The sequence below is a fragment of the Camarhynchus parvulus genome, chromosome Z (assembly GCF_901933205.1).
Source record: "Camarhynchus parvulus chromosome Z, STF_HiC, whole genome shotgun sequence".
NCBI classification, from domain to species: Eukaryota; Metazoa; Chordata; class Aves; order Passeriformes; family Thraupidae; genus Camarhynchus; species Camarhynchus parvulus.
Window position 1 is genome coordinate 51,047,354 of NC_044601.1, and position 22,445 is coordinate 51,069,798.

The following is a 22,445-nucleotide window of genomic DNA, read 5'->3' on the forward strand; positions in this document are numbered from 1 at the left end:
ACAATGATCACAATTTATTTCTAAAACTACCTTTTGATTATTTTATAATCATTACATAGGTTTAATCTAGATTTTTGTTTTGTATAAAACAACAGTGGCAAAGTTCTATTGCTATTACAAATGAGAACTAAGAAAAACAATATTTGCAATCAGTATTTGCAAATCGCCAGAGACAGGTAAAAATGTAGCCTTTGACTCTCTATAATTACCCAGATTAGTAGTTCAACTAGCATTTCAAACTAGAGGAGAGACAGAAAGTAGCCAACTGGGATTGTTCTCATTCCTAGATGCTTTTTAGCTCTTCACACAGCTTGTGCCATGAACCAGACAAAGTAACTCCTCTTGCTGAAAAAAATCAGCACACTAGGTTAGATAGTTAGACCTAGCACAAGGCTGCACAAACACTTGTAATGAGTATTAGAAAGCAGACATGAGCAGCCAGAGGAAGGAACAGGACCACTGGTTTTTGTCAAAACACTAGACTCTAACAACTCAGATCACATTTACTTTATCACACAAATAAATATGGATAATAATTTTACTATAGCCAAGTAGTTTTGCAGAAAATTGAACTATTAGAAGTTTAATTTTTGGCAGTTTTAGAGTTCAGTGTTTCTATCATTTTGCCTAGATCAAGTATTTACACTTTAAACACCAGAACATACTACATGCATTAAATTAGCCATTTAAATACAGAACTCTCTCAATACATATTTTCCCAAAATGACAAAAAGTGGAATTCTCAAAGGTAACAAACATTCTGTCATTGACTTCAAAAGAATAAGTTCTGTCTCATTTCTTATGGAAAACCATTCAAAGTCTGCGTTTTAAAAACCTTATGTAGTAAAAGAGGAAACATAATGATTCTGACCATAACCAAGTTATCATATATCAACAAACATTTCCTAACTGACTAAAAATAGGAAAAGATACATGATAACTGCTTATGAAAGTTGTGTCATTATACCTGAAACATTCATAGTTCCACAGTTAGAGGTTGTTGGCACCATACCAAACCTTTTTTAACATTTCTGGAGGACCAGTCCATCTGGAGCTTTAGATGTTTCAATACTGTGATGACTACACTGACCAGCACTGTAGCTAACAAACAGGGAAAAGCCACCACTTTTAAAGTACAAGTATATAAGGTCTGATGGCTAAACATCAATTCTAGCAGTTTTCAGGCATACTTAAACAGGTTTTTTTTCTTTGCAGTCTCCTGGTACTCCTGCTCTGTCTGAACCTTTCACAATTCTCACACAGCAATGAAGTTCTAGTGCATGAAGGAGGCTTATCTGTTTTTTAGTTTCTTTCAACACAAAATGAAGGCTTGTTGAAAGGAGAACAAGGAAAGCTCCTAGATACAAAAAAAGTCAACTTGCTGTGCCTGGTTGGCCTTGGGCTTGTCTGAAAAAGTAGCAGCCAGCACCACTTGGAGTGAGAGTGCAGGACCATCAAGTAGACAACACCTACTATCTTTAATTGCAAGGTCTTTTAAAATTGCCGAAGGTTTTGGGGGTGTTATGTCCTCCTCACCCCCCATAACTGCTACTGTTAGTAACTGTTCTTCTTTACAAATTAAATCATTCCTGATGTCTGGTCATGGGAGCAAGTGTTCCTTTAATACCTTGTTATCCGGATGCATCTGCTCCAGGTAACAGCCACCAGTCTGGAAAACACAGATCTTGACATTCTGAGTGCCTGGGAACTTTATTTCCCCCTTCCTCAATTCCTAATCAGTAGGTCTGCTTTACAGGAGAAAGAGCAGAAGCAGCCAGCAGCCTCCTTTGAGTATCAATTTATTGTACTGAAGACGCTGAATTAAGACACAACTTCTAATTCCTCTCTTATGCACTGTACATTCTGAGAAACAGTATCAATATTCGGCTGATCTAAGTTTAAATATGCAGCAATAAATTTACTTACTTACCAACCTCCATGACCAACCTTTATACAAATCAGATATGAACTATACTCCTGGATGAATTCATCCCCTGATTCAGGCAGAACCTTCACCTTGACTGCTATCAGTCTTTGGGTAGCCCATTGTAATCCAGAGAGCAAAACATGATATCAAAGAGCTCAATTTGTTTATCTGAATTTCTTCATTACATTGTGTATCTTCCTGTTACAACTACTAAATTGGGGTACTCTTGGCCATAATGAATCACTGGTATATAAATAAATAAATCAAATAGGGTTTGTGTGGCCAGGTTCTGTTAGTAGAGGGGATGCCTCTTCCCTGAGAAGCTGTGAGAAGCTCCTCCATGTCTGACAGAGGCAAGGCCAGACAGTTCCAGCACAGATCCATCACTGGACAAGGCCAAGCCCATCAGCAGCACTGGTGGCACCTCTGGTATAAAACACTTTACAGAATTCACAGAACAACTAGGTTGGAAGAGACCTTCAAGATCATCAAGTCCAACACATGCCCTAACACCCTAACTAAACCACAGCACTAAATGCCACATCCAGCCTTTTTTTAAACACATCCAGGGATGGTGACTACACCACCTCCCCAGGCTGACCATTCCACTACTTTATCACCCTTTCCATGAAAAACTTTTTCCTAACATCCAACCTGTATTTCCCTTGGTGCAGCTTGAGACTGTGTCCTCTCATTCTCTCAGCTGCAGCCTGAAGAAAGAGACCAACCCCCACCTGACTACAGCCACCTTTCAGGGAGTTGTAGAGCGTGATAAGGTCACCCCTGAGTCTCCTTTTCTCCAGGCTAAACACCCCCAGCTCCCTCAGTCGTTCCTCACAGGGTTTGTGCTCCAAGCCCCTCACCAGCCTCGTTGCCTCCTCTGGACCTGCTCAGGTGTCTCTATGTCCTTCCCAAACTGAGGGGCCAGAACTGGATGCAGCACTCAAGGTGCTGCTGCCTCACCAGTGCCGAGTACAGGGAAGGGTGACCTCCCTGCTCCTGCTGGCCTCACTATTCCTGACACAGGCCAGGATGCCACTGGCCTGTATGGCCACCTGGGCACACTGCTGGCTCGTGTTCAGCCGCTGCCACCAGCACCCCCAGGTCCCTTTCTGCCTGGGCACTGTCCAGCCACACCGTCCCCAGCCTACAGGGGTTACTGTGGCCAAAATGCAGGACTCAGCATTTGGACTTGTTAAACTTCATCCTGTTGGACTCTGCCCATCCATTCAATCATTCCAGGTCTCTCTGCAGAGCCCTCCCACCTTCCAACAGATCAACACACACTCCCAGCTCAGGGTTGTCTGCAAATTCACTAATGAATGACTCAATCCCCTCATCCATGTCATCAATAAAGATATTGAACAGAACTGGCCCAGCACAGACCCCTGAGGGACACCACTGCTGAGCAGCCACCACCTGGATGCAGCACCATTCAACACCACCCTCTGGGCCCGGCCATCCAGCCAGTTCCTAACCCAGCACAGAATGCTCCTGTCCAAGCCCTGGGCTCCCAGCTTTTCCAGGAGTGTACTGTGGGAGACAGTGCCAAAGGCCTTGCTGAAGTCCAGGTACACAACATTCACAGCCTTTCCTGCATCCATCAGGCAGTCACCTGGTCATAAAAGGAGCTCAGGTTGGTCAAACACAACCTGCCCCTCCTAAACCCGTGCTGGCTGGGTCCAGTACCCTGGCCATCCTGTACGTGCTGTGTGCTGGCACTCAGTATAAACTGTTCCATAACCTTACCTGGTACAGAGGTCAGGCTAACTGGCCTATAATTGCCAGGATCCTCCTTCCCATGCTTTTTATGAATGGCAGTCACACCAGCAGCTTCCAGTCCTCTGGAACCTCACCAGTGAGCCAGGACTGCTGGTAAATGATGGAGAGTGTCTTTGCAAGCTCATCTGCCAGCCCCCTCATCACCTGGGATGGATTCCATCTGGGCCCACGGATTTATGAACATCCAAGGGGCTCAGCAGTTCTGTGACAGCCTCCTCCTGGATAACAGGGGGACCATTCTGCTCCCTGATACCATCGATAAAATAAACCTGCGCAGATGAAATTGCAACCAGAGAAGAATGAGAATATGTGTGACGTAAAACTCTGCAGACACCAAAGTAAAGCGAAGAACGAGGGTAAGAAGGTGTTCTAGGTGTGAAAACAGATTTCCCTGTAGCCCAAACTTGATCAGATATGAGTCTTTTGAGGGTCTTCTTGTGGTCACTTGGGAACACCCCATTCCTCAAAATTCACTTTTTTGGTCCCAGATCTTCTGATGAATCTTCTTTCCTTGAGAATATCTCAAATATGTGGTCAGGTCATGATGCACTTCTCTTATCATGCTTTACTCCAGCACTGTGTGTTCTCAAAACTAAGACATCAACTAGTACATATTAATCATTAGTATAAATTAACAATGAAGCATTAGGTGTCACAAGACTTAATAGTCACAACAGGGAGTTAGCACAAGGCCACACTGAACTCTGGTATTTGTACTAAGCACTGTGTGGTACAAAACTAAGCACTAACGACAGGTCATTCACTACTGTGTGAGAGTTAAAAGAATTTTCCTGCATCTTTCCCAACTGCTGCACAGACTTCTACTTGAAGAAATATCACTTGTTCAGTAACATCTGTAGTGGATGTTCTGTTTAGTGGACCTCCTGCTACATATTGCTATGTATCTTTCCATTCTATCTTTCTGTTTGTAGTTGACTGCACTAACTTTTCTTCATCCTGGAGTTTGATATCCCTCTAACAGACACAAAATATCAATCAGTACATGTGCTTAATCATTCCAAAGCCAGTAACATTTTCAATTCCTACAGCACTGACCAACGCCTGTAGATGTCTCCCAGAATCCACCCATTCTTTGACCTCTTCTAAAAATTTCATACTGACTGCAATTCCTGCTGATGGTGTCTCCAGTTCATCCAGTTGAAAGAGCCTAGTCAAATCACTCCTTCACTTCAAAAAGGATGAAATAACATTGTTTTTTGTACACAGATGGCCATAAACAAGAGATATTTGGATTTTAAGATCTCACCTCCCTATCTCATCACTTCCATTCCCTCAACCTGTCATATTCCTTTCTCGATGTTCTTCCCTTCTGAACAACCCCTGTGCCCAGAGCCTGAGTAGGAAACTGACTCTACCTTTTCCTCAAAGCAAAACAGTTCTTGGATTGGCAAACCTGATGTTAAAACTATAAAGCCTCTGATGACAGAAACTTTGTTATTTTAAAGATTTATAAAGAGCACAATAAACTTATTGCACAAAGCAGAAGCCAGACCTAATTCTTTACCACTTTCTCTATTCTTCAGGAGAACCTTAAAAGGTTATAGTGGCCCATAGGGTAGCATGCCAACATTACTCAGCTATTTTTCATCTCATGGTTTCTCAACTGCAATCTTTTGTTAAACTCTTTGTGATTTTATCTTTTTTAAAATGACACCACTGGTGGGTAGCCCCAGCACTTTCATTTAAATGCTTAATTTTGTTTGCACTCTTATTTGACACTAACAAACAATTCCTAAAAGAAGATACACCAAATGAGGTACCAGCAAAAATGGACACCGCAAATTTTCACATCCAAATCACAAGTAACAAAGCATGTATACAGTATTTAAAATCTTGTTTACCCAAATTCATGTAAATAATGTGCTGAAATTAATTATACACACACATAATAGGAAAAAAGTTGCCTGTACCTGCTACTGACTACTTGCACTCTCTTCTGTAAAATCTGTTCTTCATTCCACAATGTAATTTCAAACCCTAAAACTTTAAACACAGATTTGTTCTTCTTATGCATATTAATGATGGATTGTTTTCCTCCTTTAGAAGCAGAAAAGTAAGTTGAATTCTCCTTGTATTTCAGAATAATGAAACTAAAAGGCATGGAATTTAGTCACAAAGCAAGCATGATGATTTACCAATGGTCCTGATTGATCTAATGATCCTGTCTGCAGCACACTCAGCCCTATTACTCTCAGCTCTACGTTAATAGCACTACACCACCTTTTTCTCTCTATACACCATAGAAGAGAGTTACTAATACATGGAATTTTTTTAATACTAACACATGGAAATTTTAGAATTTTTTTTTAACTATCTGATTTTTTGGCAACTGAAGAAACCTAAAAAAAAAAGATACCCTTTCAAGTACCTCTTCATACACCTCTACTGAAAGAATCAAAACAGCTTTTCAAGCTAAATGCACAATAATTAACTTACAAATGTACAGCATATGAATGTTAATAGCAGCATGCAGAATTCAAAAAGATCAGCATCTCAGTTTAATACCAATATACATGCTGAAGATCAAACCTGGTTGTAGCAATGGCCAGATAATATGCAAGTTATTACCTGCCCGCATGACTACTTATTGCTATTCCTGGTTTTTCAAGTCAGAGAGATTAACACCATGCCCCTTGCCAGTTTGCTTCTGGCAACTAAAAGAAAAACATATGGAACAGATTATCATGAGTGCTCTCATGCGGCACATCCAGGAGAACAAGAGGATCAGGTCCAGCTAGCGTGAGTTTAGGAAAGGCAGGTCTTTCTTGACCAGCCTGATCTCCTTTTATGACCAGGTGAGCTGCTTAGTGGATGAGAGAAAGGCTGTGGATGTCACCTACTCAGACTTCAGTAAAGCCTTCAACGTGGTGTCTCATGGCAATCTTCTGAAAATGCTGGCACTGTCACTTGGACAGATGCACTTATCTCCCTAAAAACTGTCTGGATAGCTGAGTCCCGGGAGTGGTGGTGAATGGAGTTCAGCCCAGGGAATGGTGGTGAATCCAGCTGGTGGCTGGTCACCAGTGGAGTTCCCCAGGGCTCTGTATTGGGGCCAGCCCTGTTCAATTTCCTTACTGATGATCTCAGTGAGGGGACTGAATATGCTGTCAGCGAGTTAGCAGATGACACCAAGTTGGGTGGGAGCATTATCTCTTCAAGGGATCTGGGCAGGCTGGATCATGGCTGAGGCAGATGGTGTGAGGTTCAACAAGGCCCAGTGCTGGGTCCTGCCCTTGGGTCACAACAACCCCAGGCAGCTCCACAGGCTGGGGCAGAGTGGCTGGGAAGGACCTGGGGGTGCTGGTGACAGCAGCTGAACATGAGCCAGGCTGTGCCCAGATGGCCAAGAAGGCCAATGGCATCCTGGCCTGGATCAGCCATGGTGTGGCCAGCAGGGCCAGGGCAGGGATTGTCCCCCTGTGCTGGGCACTGCTGAGGCCACACCTCCAGTGCTGTGTCCAGCTCTGGGCCCTCACTGCAGGAAAGGCACTGAGGGGCTGCAGAGAGTGCAGAGAAGGGCAATGGAGCTGGGGCAGGGTCTGGAGCACAAGTGCTGTGAGGAGCAGCTGAGGGAGCTGGGGGTGTTTATCCTGGAGAAAAGGAGGCTCAGGGATGACCTTATCGCTCCATGACTGCCTGGCAGAAGGGTATAGCCAGTGTAGTGACACCAGTGGAGGAAACAGCCTCAAGTTGCACCAGGGGAGGTTCAGGAAGAATTCAGGAAGAATTTCTCCATGGAAAGGATTGTTAAACATTGAAATGTTCCGCCCAGGGAAGACGTTGTGTCACCATCTGTGAAACTTTACACAAAACCACTGGACACAGCAGTTACTGCCATGGCTCAGTTGACATGGTGGTGTCTGATCATAGGTTGTAGTAAATGAACTTTAGAAGTCTTTTTCATACCTTTATGATTCTATATCACCACAGACAAAGACGGGTTTTTCAAATATTAATCTTTTATAATTTGCAATGAGCTCTCCAAAGTGTAATTGCTTTGCTACATAATGAATCATCCAGACTGAAAAGCTGTTTTGTCATTCCAGAATTACTGCCCTAGAAACTAGCAGTCTGCAGTGCAAGTTTTACTTCTTTACAAACATACATACACACAATTATTTTAGAATTCTGTTTCTGTATTCTAAAATCTCTCCATAAAGGAATACTCAAGACAGCTGTCAGCATCTGCTGCTCTGTTTTTGAAACAATGTTGCCACCACCTGGACAAACCTCTACCTGACGGGCATTGCTGCGGTGTGAGAGTCTGTACATGAAAAAAACCCCAACAAACTCTCACTTTCTCCATAGAATTATTTCCATAACCAAGATAATTAAACAGTCCAAAATTTTTTTCTATTCATGAATGAATATTCAAATTCTGTGTTTCATTAGAATTTTAACATTAGACATGTAAAACTAAAATTTATTAGCTTTCCACCAACATTTGAAAAGCTAACTTGAGAAGCTTCTTTTTATGTTCAGTAATATGATATACAATTATCTGCAGTTCTCAATAATCAGCTTACAAATGCTTAATAAAATCACAACCAGTTTCTGTCTCTTCCTCAGACTTCATTCCTGTTAGCGAGGAAGCTAACATTCAGACTCAGAAGAAAATCATAGCTTTTATCTCTGAAGACATGCTTTGGAGATTTGTTGCTTCTTCCACTCTCTGCCATAAAGCACTACAGGAAAGCTTCAGTCTAGCCTTCAATAAAAAGCTGTGTTTTATAAAAGATTTTGAAAGAAAGTAGAAATTCTACTCTAAACTTCTGATGCACAGGAAGGTGACAGGTCACTGCCTGAAACAGGAAACAAGGAGCAACTAAAACTACCATGGAGGATTCCTTTAGTCTCAACAGAACCTTAAGTCTTTCTAACTTTCATTAAAAAGTGTACATACTTCTACTGAAGACTGGATTCAATCAGATATAGGACAATTATATATATATATAATGCAACTGAATACTTAGTACTTTTCCTTATATAGGTTCTTATTTATTTACACTTTTTTGGTTTGTTCAAGATTTACTGCCCAAGATACAGGCTTATGCAAATGTGAGTAGGCATTTCAGATGAAGAAAATGTTTCCCACAGAAGTCAGTGCACGCATTCAATTATTAGCAACAACATTTACCACTGAAACTTGGTAATGCCACATGTATTTCTCAATGGTATTTGATAAGACTACTGAGAAACTTTAGCTCATAGCATCAGAAACTTAGGCCACATATGGCCCCTAATGCAGAGCTTGTGCAACATATAAAAACCTATGGAAAACAGAATGCTTCCTGCTTTTTCCAGCAATTCCTGGTAAGCTGATAGTCTAAATCAAAACAAACCTGAGTCTGCTGCTCACATGAAGAGAACTTTAAAACTTAAACCATGCTTTTAACACTCCTACATCATCTTTGAAATAAACTGACTTCTTGATGATAACCTACTGTTCATATAAAAATTTGCATATGGTGGTACTTTACAGGGCTCATTTTAACTCATAATCATTACAATACATAAGAGTGCAAATGAACATATTGAAAATGTGCAAATATAACCTGCTCAGCCTTTTGATGAAAAAATTATATACCAGATCTTGAGTATTTAGGGCCCTTTATCTTCCTGCGTTTTTAAACTGAAATGGTTATTAAGAGTCTTTATAAATTATTTTCAGTGGAAAATGGAATCAGCTATTTCCAAAGACATATTTGGCTGTAATAAATGCATAAATTGTATGAGGAATTTGTTTTTCAATTTAAAATATACGAACACTCTAAGTCCTACTCCATGTTCTACTGCAAGAACAATTAGTCTGTACCAAAGCTATGGCAATGGCCTGGCAGTATGCTATATAATATAAGAAAAATAAATTACTTACATTGATAAGTCTAGTCTGTTTAGTGAAATACTTGTCCAAGATACTGAAATGAGTCATTGATCACTATTACTCAGTCATCTATTGCCATCTTTTATCACAACCAACTGAACCAACTCATCTCAGAGTTAATGAGTTATGCTGGATGTTCCTCTCATGACAAGCTTGGTATAGTTGCATTTTATCACTGTTGTCACTTTAGGATCATCTTGTAAAAATCCACCACTTACAGAATGTCATTAAATACAGAACCATCTTTACATTCAAATAAGCCCATCTTACTGTGTTGTTGAAGGTGTGACCTGGCTTTCAAGACGACAGGTTCTTCCCCATTTGAAAATAAAAGTTGTTGATAAACAGTAAACAGTGTACCTTGTCTCAAGTTTCATGATTTCACGAAATTAACTACTCTAATTTTGAATTCTCCCATACTCCTGTTGGCAGTATAGTTACTTTTTTAGGATCTTTTCCCTCTATATTGGCACTCAAATTTTTCTTAACTCTTTTTCTATTTCTAGCCATCATTTTCTTTACTGAATCTAATGACTTCTTACTCTTACAGTCTAGGGACTTTGAACACTCACTTTCTCTCTTTCAAGAGAAGTAAGACAACCAGACTGAAGCAGCATTATTTTATATCCTTCTTCCCCTCCACTTCTCAAGGCCAATCCTTTCTATATTCACCCCAGAGAAATACAATACTCTTGCAAACTCATATATTTTTGCCATTACTCATTAAAACATTTTGAATGAAGGCAAAACACATGTTAAATCAGTACTTGCACATCACTGACACTTTAATCTCCACAATTATTCCCTTCATCCCAATAAAACCTATTCAAGTTGCTGGCTCATCTAAGAATGTAATTACTCAGAGACAGGCAAAATCAGGAACTTGAGGTAACTTTCCTATGATGACAGAGGTAAAGGTGGTCTCAGGGTAAAGTTGCTATACCTTGAGTTTGACTTGGACATCCAAGACCTTAGGATATTGCTGAGACTACATCTACTGTAGCGACTTGAACCAAAGCAAGAGTAGTTTTGTTAATCCTATGTTGCCTTTATTTACCACATGCTGACTTGGATTTCAAAGCAGTTTTTGAGCGCATAACTTGCTTTTTTTTAAGAAGAAACCCTCATTTGTAAAACATTTTGAAAAATAACAGCATATTAGGTGCTGTGGTAATGTGAAAGCCATACCTGCAGCATATACCTAAAAATTTTGTACCCCTTTGACATGTCCATGTTCCATTCAGTCCTGGAAAACAGACTAAATTTAAGAAGCAAACTTTCTTAATCACAGATGATGGAGGTATAAGGAAACTCAACATCAACCACCTGTATATATTGACCTGCTCCTACTGTACCTTACTACAGACAAGGCCTCACATTCCAAAAGTGCTTTGGACCCTGAACTCAGTGTAGAAGAGCACAATTCACAACAGACAGAAAGAAAACATTAATTCTTTGCATCACACGGTCCACTATTTCTGTCCCAAACCCCTGCCAAAGACCAGGGCAGGCCAAAAGAAAGGTGTCAGATGGCTTTTGATCAAAGCAGGAGGTGGCACAGACACTACCTATGCTATTAACACTCACCTCCAGCTTAAGGCGGGATGGTGGTCTGAAACAAAGCCCAGCCTGTCCTGATAGACCAACCCAGTCTAAGTGAAGAGAGAGAAAGCAAGACCTGCCTGTTTTGCACACTCTACAATATATTGGATCAAAATCCATTACGGTACAAAGGGATCAAGCACATCAGGCCTGGCACTGTGACAGACCTACTCAGTCCTCCCTAAATCCATAGGCGGACAGCAAAGCATGGTGCAGACACACTGCAGTGACCTTGCAGTGAAACCTGCACACATCAGCTCACTGGGCTCATCTACAACTCCTTTTCTTTCTAGTGTTGTTCCAATCCTGCACTGGTCTCTATGGTTAGGACACTGGGTGAGCTATGATTTATATACGCAGCAGATCTTCCTAATGTACAACAAATAATGCTGCCCAACACTTGAAAAGAGAGCATTGCTTTCTCAGCACTTTTTAATCCTAGTTTCTTTTAAAAACAAACCGTCAGAAATTTTTGGTGTACATTTTACTCTCTATAGGCCTTCCTCAATCTCTATTACCTTTGTAATCCATATCCTTAAACTTCTTCACAAAGTTATTAAAGCCCACGAACACCAGGTGTGACCCTGTTTGTACAGCACAGGATGATGCTCAAAAATATTGTGAGAGGCAGCTGGTTACCACCACCCACAGCAGCGGTTACAACCATCTGTAATCACTTCACTAGTGTCAGAATGATTTTCCTCCTCAGCCACAAGCCTGAGGGAGAACTGGCATACTCTCCTGCCCTGGAATAGATGAAACTCATATCTTTTCTATACTGGCATCAGAAGGATGGCCATTCACAGAAGTAAAGCCATAAATTACAGTGGAAATAAGTCACCAGTGTGTGGGGAAGTACAATCTCCTACACCCAAGTAACCCCAAACAACAAAGGTCAGGGAGCACTACATCTTAAAACAATAATGAACATTCACAAGGAAGTCCATTTTGTAAGGAAAGTGGATGACAGCCTGTCAACTGGAAATGGAGGAAGAAAATAGGAATTCAAATTAAGAGATCGCAGAAATTAAATTTGTAGCAGCACAATACTTTGATACATGCTGCATTACAGAAAAAGCAACATTTGAACACTTTCATTTAAAAAAAAACACATCAATTTCTTCTTTGTTAGTAGAAGGCATGCTTATTTCTTTCAGAGTTCTGCCATTCTCCTGATGCTGAGCGATTAAGGTTTTTTAGATCAAGCTAAAGCACAGTGACAAATATACAGAAAAAAATCAGATTTTTCACAAGTAGTACTTGCACAAAATCGCAGCAGTAGTACTTCCCATACGAACTCTCCTATTCTCTATTTACATACAGAATAAGGGCATCCAAACTCCTGGAACACAGGCAAAAACCTAGAAAAGTATTTTCTACAGGAGCGGGATAAATACACATGTAAGAATTAATTTCACAGAATTACACAACCAGTTAGGTTGAAAAAGACATCTGAGGTCATCACGTGCAACCTAAGACCAAACACCACGATGTCAACTAAACCATAGTAGTAAGTGCAATGTCCAGTAGTTTTGCGAAGTCTCAGGGATGATGACAACACCTCTTCCCTGGGCAGGCTATCCCAATATTTAACAGACCTTTCCGTGCAGAAATTCTTCCTGTTGTCCATCCTGAACCTCCTCTGGTGCAATTTGGGGCTGTTTCTTCTGGTCGTGTCACGGGTTGCCTAAGAGAGGCCGACCCTGGCCACAGCCTCCTTTCAGGCAGCTGTAGAGAGTGATAAGGTCTCTCCGAGCCTCCTTTTCTCCAGGATAAACACTCTCAGCTCTCTCAGGTGCTCCTCACAGCACTTGTGCTCCAGACCTTGCCCCACCTCCATGCCCATCTCTGGACTCTAGCTTTTATAAGCTTATGCAGAAGCGCGCCGAATTACCAAGAAGAGCAAATAATTGCTGCCTACCTACCTAGTACAGGCTGCGCTCTGAAACCCTCCAGTGAGTGGCTTTACGGTTTTTCTGGCATTAGAGCACCAGAAACCCGCACGTGTTTCCCCATGCGCAGCACTTTCCTTCCCGCTACTGTTCAGCCGCTATAATTTTTTATCAGCCGCCATGCCGGCTGCGGACAGCGGCGGGCGAGTGAGGGGCCGCTCAGGGGCGCAGCGCACGGCTCCCCCCGGGCCCGCCTGCCGCCGCCGCCCCACTGCGTACCTGCGCGGCTCTCGTACTTGGGCACCCGGTAGTACTTGTTGCCAAACTGGTCGGTGCCCACCAGCTCCTTGGCAGGCCCCACAAGCCGCAGCCGCAGAGCGCGGAGAGCCTGCCAGGCGCGGCTCATGCCAGGATCCCGACGGGAAGGCCGCGGCACCGCCGCCCACGGACACAGGAGGACATGGGGCGCGCACCGCACCGCGCCGCGCGTCGCGTCGCGTCGCGTCCCAGGTCCCAGTCCCGCCGCCTCGCGCCCGCCGCTGCGCAGCACCGCCCCGCCGATCCCGCCTATGGGCGCCCGGCGCGCCAGCAACGCCGCTGGCCATTGGCGCGGGCCGGCCCGCCCCGAGCAATCCCGGCCGCGCCCGCCACAAGATGGCGGCGCGGCGCGGAGCGGGCCGGGTGCTCCTGCCATGTTGGGGCTCATGGCTGCTCGCCAGGCCGGGCTGGACGACCCCGCGCGGCTGCGCCGGGCTGAGTGCACCCGGAGGTACTGGGGCCGGGGCGGGTGTCCCCGCGCGGGGAGGCCCCGGAGCGGCAGCTCCTGGCTCCGCCCTACCGCGGAGCCTCGCTTGGCCCGGCCCGCAGTGGGGCAGCCCGGGGCGGGGGGAGCGGCTGTGCTGCCGCAGCCCCCGTGTGCGCGGGGGCCGGGGCGGGGGAGCTGCCGCCGTGGGTCGGCAGGCCTGGTGTTTGCGTACGATGTGCTCAGCCCTGGGCGGAGTGTGCACAGCGCAGTAAGCTGTGCCTCACTCCCCGCACCGCGGAGTTACCGCCCTTGCGGTCCGCGCGGTTCCTCCAGGGGCTCTAACTGCGTGCGGTTGTGCTCCGCTTGGAACAAACAGGTGTTTGTACCCTCTTCTGCTCGTCCTTCCTTTTCCCAAACCCGGCCTCTTGGCAGGTTGAAGAAGAATCAGATGCAGGGGTTTTCTTAGCAGTTTTTGTGGGAAGTGGTGGCAGCATAGATGGATTTGTCAATGTTCTTGGTGAAGGTTATAATGTGATGTTTGTTCAATACCAGAGAATCTACTTCGCAGATGTATTTCAAGATAAGTAAAGCCTATCTTAGTTCAGTTACACAACTTCTGGATCTATGGTGGCGATTTATGGCTTTATGACTCTATATCATTGTAAAACAAATATTTAAAATTGAAATTAATTTTGGTAGCTCAGGAAGCTTGTTTCTGGGTGCATTTTGACAACACAGTTATGTCCCTTTGTGCCCTCAGCCCTCATGCAGCATTCAGTGTTAAGAACAGTAACCCACTGGATGGACTTAACCTTACTTGCACAATTGTCTGCGTAGCATTTCCCTTCCTGAACTTTTTAATTTTGACTTTAGGAAAAAAAAAAGGTAGTCTTAAATGGATTTTATTTATAGCTGCTATTTTGAAGTTATGTATTTCAACACATTTCCACAGGAGGATTTCTTGCTTCCTGAAATTCCATCTGGAGCTCAAAGTTTTTAAGCTGGGTATCTTGTGTATGTCAGAATTCTTATTCTAGGTGAATTCTTGCATAATTATATTCCACATAGTTTAAGAGAGCTTAAATGATTTGCTGCTTTTATGGCATGTCTACAGACATGGTGATGGGGGCCTGCCTGTAGTAGCCTAAGGTTCTCACATCAGGATTTTTTGCCCCTTGAGCTGAAGCTGAGTAGGGGCACTCTGTCTCACAGCTTTTCACTTACTTACCTAGTTATGTTTTTGTTGTGGTGGTGTTGTGCTTTGTAATAAATGGTGCCGTAGGAGACTCTGATCATGTTGCAAGGCTAAATTTTATATCAGGTAGTATGATTTAATGAAGTAGAATATCTCTTTTTTGACTATGCAATATTAACATATTCAAAAATACAAGCTAAGAATTGCAGGTCAGAAAATGTTGCCATGGAAGCTTCATCATTGGGGGTCACCTAGTTTTTATTTAGTATTGCAGAAAATGTAGCATACAAACTTCATTTCATTAAAGGAAGTAGTATAAACTTGGTAAACTGAATTACTTTGTCCACTAGGTGTCCGTAGTTCCAAGCAGGATGAAGCCTGAAAGGATGCTACATGATGAAGCTTCAAAGTAGCCAATGTTTGTGGTGATTACAAGCTTCTTAATGTTTCTTTTTCTTAGTGTTTTCAAATTGCATTCCAGGCTTTGTTTTAATATGTTGACCCAAAATGCAGTGTTGCTTTTTCTTTGAGCCCGTTTTATGTATTTATTTCTCTCTTACCTTCCAAACAACAAAGTATTTTTTTCTGCCAACTTCACAAGACTTATTTCTATTGTAGTATTGTGTAGTTTTGCAAAAATTGTCAAGGATAAATTAAATGCATTGAAGGAGCATGAAATTAGGTTTCAGCTGTTCAGAGCTACATAATAACATTTTTTTTCATAATAACATGTTTTTCATCTCTCTTTCTTTCTTTTTTTTGTGGGTAGGGTTTTAAGTTTGGAATTAAATAAAGATAGAGATGTGGAAAGAATACACGGAAGCGGTATCAACACCCTTGATATTGAGCCTGTTGAGGGACGATAGTAAGTATATACTTTGGTTGGTACAAATGTACATAAGCAATTCACTGTGTTTGGGTACTATGGATTTGTTGTCTTGTTGAACACACTCATTATATTGAGCATATTGAGATTATGAGTGTTTTAACTCCTGTGCTTCATTAACACTTTCAGCATGTTATCTGGTGGATCAGATGGTGTTATTGTACTTTATGACCTTGAAAACTTGAGCAGGAAGCCAAGTTACACGTGTAAAGCACTTTTTTCAGTTGGAAGGTAAGTACTCTGAAAGTACTTACTTTTAAAAGTACAAGTAGTTCTTTTGTGTCTAGAATTAAACTTGCATGTTAATGTCTGTTTTTATTTTTAGGATAAAAAGACTGTAGAAGATACTACCAGGAATCTTTGAAGGCTAGTAGCAGGAGCTAATTGTTTTATTCTTGATTTGTCTACTCTAATAGTTACAATATATGTACAGTGACTCTGCTATTGTTTGAGCAAATCTATAGCAATTTCAGAAGTTAAAATGGAGGATATCGATTGTACTCACATGGAAACTAAAGTCAGGCAGTCTTACTTTGCTGTAGAGACCACAAAAAGAAGGCAGACCTGGTATTCTAACCTCATATTTTAACACTAGAGAAAGAAGACAGGGAAAAAAAGAAACCCAGACCTTCCTCTAACCCATAATTTCTGACCTGTGAGTTTTCTTAATGTTTCATTTTGACATTTGGTGCCTCTATGCCAGTAACTGAGAAAGAAGTTTTGGTACTGCTGTAGAAATATTCCCGGTATTCCCCAAATATATATAATACATATATTTGAGTAAATGCACTTTTAAGCAGGATTATTATGCAATTATTTGCATAATCCTTTTCATCTGTTTGGAGAAAAATCTAACACCTATTTGCAGTTGTTTGTTTTATTCCCCCTCTCTCTCTTTCCTGCTTTACTAATAGTTACTTTTAGTTCATCAGGTGTTCAGCAGGTACAGAAGTGATTTGTACAAAACTTCTTAAGAACATGTTTGAATGAAGACAGGTGTGCTACTGGAAAAATGGGATGTATTTTTCTAAAGAACAGGGTACTGCCATGCTGTGTGCAATCTTTATATGGAGTCTAAGCCTTTATTGATTTGTCAGGCTGTCCCTGCAGGCAGTACAAATTTTTCCATTACAGACATTAAGTCTTCTAGCAAAAGCTGTTTTTTTCCTTTATTTGGATAAAGGCTTGTCTAGTAGGTTAGAACTTCACCTAAGACTCACAGTAAGAGATATTCTATTTCATAATAGATTGGTAGCTGCATTTTCCCCTTATTTTTTCCCAGTCTACAAATTATTTGAGGTCTGAGAGTCAGAGGCTTCATGAGTCAGCTATACAAGAACAGAACAGATTTGTAACAATAAAAGGCCTTAACAATATCTTGAATCATAGGAAAGAAAAAGGCTAACAGAACCTAGCTAATAGAACAAGTGTTGATGGCTGGACTTCTTGCACAAAATTATTTTAAATTGTGGTTAAGAACATATAATGACTATACATCTCTAAATCTCAAAACTGAGATGAATTCTGAAACAGATGCAGCAAATTGAAGAAATTCATGCTAAGAAGGCACAATGTAAAAGCTATCAAATCTGTGTTAAAATCAGGCTATCATTAACTTCAGTTAGGTCAGTAGAAATAATCCATCCTCGAAGATTCTGTTTAGGAGTATGGTTAGTAGGTTATCTATTTCTTGAGTAGGTGTTAATTTGCATAGCTGTGTCTTTTATTTCTTACCACTCAAGGCATAAATTTTATTAGTAGAATTTGATTTTGTGTGGCACTGCTCTAAATGACAGGCTTATGATTATTATTTCTTAAATAATCTTAGTGGATTTCTTTCCTCACTTATTTTATTTGTGGTATTCATGAAGCTTCCTAGTATGTTTTAAATACTTTCTAACTAATTAGCTACAGTTTATATATATCTTCAGATATTTTGAGTATTTTTCAGAGTTCCTGACTTAATAAATGAATTTATACTGCAGAAGCACTTTCCTAGGACTGTCTAGGTACTATCTTTGAAGGATGTAATGCTGATGTCTCGTGAAAACCTGTTGTCCAAGACTGCAGGGCAGAACACAGGTCTGGTCTCAAAGTCACTTAAATATCCTGCTAAAGGCCCTTTAAAGCTGTTTCTTAATACACCCCTGAACTGGGCTTGCTGATGATCCAGTAGCATAGAACAGCAAAAGAGTAAATTCGTGGTAGTAGGCTGTGATTTACCCCATGTTTCAAGTCTGGAATATAGGGCTACTATTGCAAATACAAAAATAAAACTTTTCCTGTTTTCCTGGGAGTCAGCACATATGAAACCTGGTTTCATATGATTCATGCTGACCTGGGACAAAAACTGGCATTTGAGTATAAACAAACAATACTGTTTCTAGATAATATACAGATAATGCCTATGTTTAAGGTAGTCTCTACTACTCAAAACATGTCTAGGAAGAATGAATGACAGTGATCTATTATCCATAGAATTATTTGTATTTGTCTTTGGTAGAAAAGGCTGGGATATTTTGAGTAATGGATGAAAATACTTCATATGGAATGAACTGGGAATGATGTACATCCTGAGACGTGAAACTAGGCTGAATGGTATATAGCCACTGCTAAGCTAAGCTAGTTCAAAGGTGGTTCCTGCAGAGCTACTCAAGAGTTTGTTAGTTCATTCCTCAGCCCTGTGGATTATGGGAGAATTGATAGTTCTTGTGCAGAGTTGATTATAGTCCAATGTTGTACACTTATAGTTACTGTACCCAGATAATTAGTTCCATGTATTGGAATAAAATCCCAATATTACTGGGTGGAACGTGCCTGGGCTTGTCTGGCCCTCACTGCCTGACCAAAGGCGGCAGCTGTGGTGTTTCACCTCAGAGACACCTTTGGTTAGCTGTATGCTGCAGCTAGGCTCTTGGAACAAGTCCAGGCAACAGGAACTCAGGCTCGACCTCTGATGAAGAAGCTTTAGGCGAGGCAAAGAGGAAAAGGAGACGGATCCGGCTCGGGGGTCATAGTCCAGAGTTTATTCCTGGGCACGCAGGCCTCTGAATGTTGCGACAGCTCCAACCGAATCGCGACCGCATGGTCCTGTGTCTTTTTAAGCTCAGGGAAAGGGGGAGGGGAAGGGGTAGGTGAGCTACCAACCAGGTAGGAGGGGGGGAAGCTCAGGAGACAAATGACATTTGGATGACCCAATTGTCCCCAGGGCTGAGAGGCATCTTTTGAACTTCACCTATCAGACAACGGCCTTGCTGACTTACTGATATTGATGGACAGCTCTCAGCAGGAGGCAGGGAGAGGGGAAGGGGGAAGGTATTACTACACCTGGGAGGAAGTGGGAAAGCTAAGACAGGACATTGCTTCACACTGTAACATCCATGGGTTTAGATTTTTCTGCACAGTGCATGGAAATGCCTCTCCAGGAGTAAGCTCACTCTGAGTCAAGCTTGATTTCCTGGCTCTGCAGGTACTGAAGATTTTTAGTTTGCCATGGTTCAACTCCAGCCAGCAACCAAGTTCCGCATAGGTACTTACTCACTCCCCTACCAGTGGGATCAAGGAGAGAATCGGAAGGGTAAAATCTAGAAAACTCTTGGGTTGAGATAGTTTTATAGAGAAAGCGAAAGCTGCAAAGACAAGCAGACCAAAGAATTAATTCACTTCTTCAGCCATCTCCGGGAAAGCAGAGCCCCATCATGCATAATTGTTACTCAGGAAGACAAATGCCATCATTCCAAATGTGTCTCCTCCTCTTTCCTTGTTGCCCCTAGCTTTATATACTGAGCTTGATGTCACATGGTCTGGAATATCCCTTTGGTCAGCTGGGGTCACCTGTCCTGGCTCCTCCCAGGCACTCCCAGTCCCCTCACCAGCATGTCAGTATGAAAAGCAGAAAAGGCCTTGGCTCTCTGTAAGCCCTGCTCAGCAATAACAAAAACATCCCTATGTTACTAGCTCTGTTCAGTACAAATCCAAAACGTATCCCATGCTAGGCACTGTGAAAAAAATTGATTCTACTCCAGCCAAAACCAGCGCACCTCCCTGAAGAATAGAGGTATAAAATTTGTTGACTTTTAGCACTGTGCCAGAGTAACAGGCCATTCTAGGATATGTGTCAGAGGTGGAGGAGCAATGCAGAAGTCATTAAACTAAGCTCAAAAGTTGCTCAATATCTCCTGCTTAGTATTGTCAGTGCTGGCTTCAGGCTAACTCTCCTTAAAGGTGTCTTTTTTGCTTTGTAGCAACCCAAGTGAGCAAAAAGTTTTATTAGCTCAGATGAAATCAGAACTGTAAGATGTCATGTGAAAAGGGAAGATTTCCTCAACCCCTAGTGTTAGATTAGTCTGTCAGTGCCCTAGGAAGGCTGAGACCTTTGTGTCCAACCAGCCCCTCAGCACCCTCTTATAGGGACCCTTCACTGAATAGTCCTGCTGGATGAGAGAGTGGTTCAACTGACTTGTTCAGGGACACACACCAACAGCAGAAGAGAGACCCCCCTCAGTGGGATTTCCCACTTTATCCAAGTATATTACCCACTGCCACTGAGTGCCAGTGTCCATGAAGAACTTACTCTAACTATGTAATGACATTCTTTATTAATAAGAAAAAATTGTGACAGGTTAAGGTTTGACGCCTGACAGTGATTAGTTTCTGACTGCTAACACATGTTCAGACCAATATACAGACAAAATTTAATCCCTAATAAAATGCACATACAGTAGGGTTCTTACTAACAGGCATTCCTCTGGGGACGAAGACAGATCACCTTGTTGGCTGATCCCAGGAGTTACAATGGAATCTTGCCTAACTTCACAGTTTTTGACTTACTTTTGTTCCATTATTTTTATTTGGAGCTTGAGGTATTGTACCTTTGTGACTAAATGGTGTAAAATTCTCTCCCTTTGCTCTTAAAACTACAGTCCATAAAATGCAGAGCACATGCTCAGTGAGGGGTGATCTTACCCTGGAGGTGGGTAACTTGAGGTTTGCTCAGTTGATTAGATCATAATGCCAGGGTTGTGGGTTTGGTTCCTGTATGGACCATTCACTTAAGGGTTGGACTTGATCATCCTTGTGTCTGCCTTCCAACTGAGAATATTCTGTGATTGTGAACTTTGGGTTGGGGGTCTGTATTAGTATTACAGTTAGATAATAATGAACCAATTTCATCCAAGGAGAGCTATTTCACCACAGCTGCTGGTTCAACAGAAAGAGGTCTTCTCCTGTCTCCCTTGGGGAACAGGTGGTATGTGGTTTATCAGATACAAAGTACCCCTCCCTGCTGGGATTTCAACAGGTGTCTTGGCTCCACCCCCCAATTTCATCCCCCTTAGCAGGTGCTTGAGGTTGTACGCTTTTTGTATGGGGAATCATTGTGGAATAACTTTCAGTCATGCTCACCATGTTCCATGCAGAAGAAGCAACTGCACTTTACCCTGTAATTCCTGTATCATTATAACTTCTATTAGGATGTGAATATAGCTTTGCAGTTTCCTCCCATTTTACCCCCAGCCATTTCCGCATAATCCACCCATGACTAGTCTCTCAAACTTTACAATATCCAAATAGAATTTGAGAATGTTTCACACTTTTATACAGTGCAGATCATCTAATACATTTCTAGTGTGTGGTTATCTGGTATTAGTGAGGGTAGCCAGTAGGCTAATTGTTTCTTAATTATCCAAATCTTAACATACAATAAGATTATTAGAACAAAAAGCAAAAGAGTTACCATCAACAACATGACAACAGGTGAAGCACTCTGTTGAGAATTCTGGTAGCTTTTAGTAACCATCCAAAAAGGGTGTCCCATCACTTTATTCACATACTCCATCTGATTTGTTTCTTCCATATCATGATGGACAAGTCTGTTGTCCGTTTTTTTTGCATTTGTTTTCAACAAGCAGCTCAGGTCATCATGCTGTAACAATTTCTTTAGCAGCATTAGGTTTGTACCAATGGGAGTAGGCTGCAATCTTGAATCAGAGCATAAATAGATTCTAATGTTTTAATAGGATACAATAGGAGCTGAATAACTTAAATTAAATTCCATAATGTTGGCAAGGTTATAGCAAAAATATGGTGGTTACTGTGGTTACTTGTGTCTACAGTAATGTTGTCCACAAATACAAAATCACAAGAGGGTCTCATAAAAGCTCATTCTTTACCAATATACATGGTTTCCAAGTTTTCATTAGGATGAATCTCAAAATGAGAAATATTTTGCTCAGCGTCATGACAAATGCCTTGGGTTTTGATGTTGTTACATTCACAAATGTATCTTTGTTGCCCTCATTCAATGCATATGTTGGCATCAGTAGTCTTCCATTTATTTCCATCATTTCAGGCCCATACTCTATATTCCAGAGGATGAGTATAGTTCTGTTGTAGTTTAATCCTAATGCAATGACTGGGTATATATCATATAGTGAAGCATTGTGTATTGTTAACACAAAAGGTGTGGCTGTGTTGCTGATGGGATCATAGGTAAAATTGACTAAGTACCAGC

General features: G+C 41.8%; 2 protein-coding genes across 4 annotated transcripts in view; one reads left to right on the forward strand and one right to left on the reverse strand.

Moving 5' to 3' along the window:
- Positions 1-13,633, reverse strand: part of NDUFAF2 (NADH:ubiquinone oxidoreductase complex assembly factor 2) — a 57,916-nt gene extending 44,283 nt beyond the window's left edge. Inside the window, exon 1 of the mRNA XM_030968298.1 lies at positions 13,388-13,633. Within this exon, the coding sequence (XP_030824158.1) occupies positions 13,388-13,514 (127 nt within the window). The 5' untranslated portion in view covers positions 13,515-13,633. The remainder of the gene's footprint in view (positions 1-13,387) is intronic.
- Positions 13,634-13,749: 116 nt separating this feature from the next.
- ERCC8 (ERCC excision repair 8, CSA ubiquitin ligase complex subunit) overlaps positions 13,750-22,445 on the forward strand; it is a 30,402-nt gene continuing 21,706 nt past the window's right edge. The window contains exons 1-4 of one of the 3 annotated variants that reach the window (XM_030968676.1): positions 13,767-13,877; positions 15,399-15,473; positions 15,818-15,913; positions 16,064-16,165. In XM_030968676.1, the coding sequence (XP_030824536.1) occupies positions 15,442-15,473; positions 15,818-15,913; positions 16,064-16,165 (230 nt within the window). In that variant the 5' untranslated portion in view covers positions 13,767-13,877; positions 15,399-15,441. Of the gene's footprint in view, positions 13,878-13,897; positions 14,230-15,398; positions 15,474-15,817; positions 15,914-16,063; positions 16,166-22,445 lie in introns of those variants that run through there. The other 2 variants (XM_030968677.1, XM_030968675.1) reach the window with 2 other exon arrangements.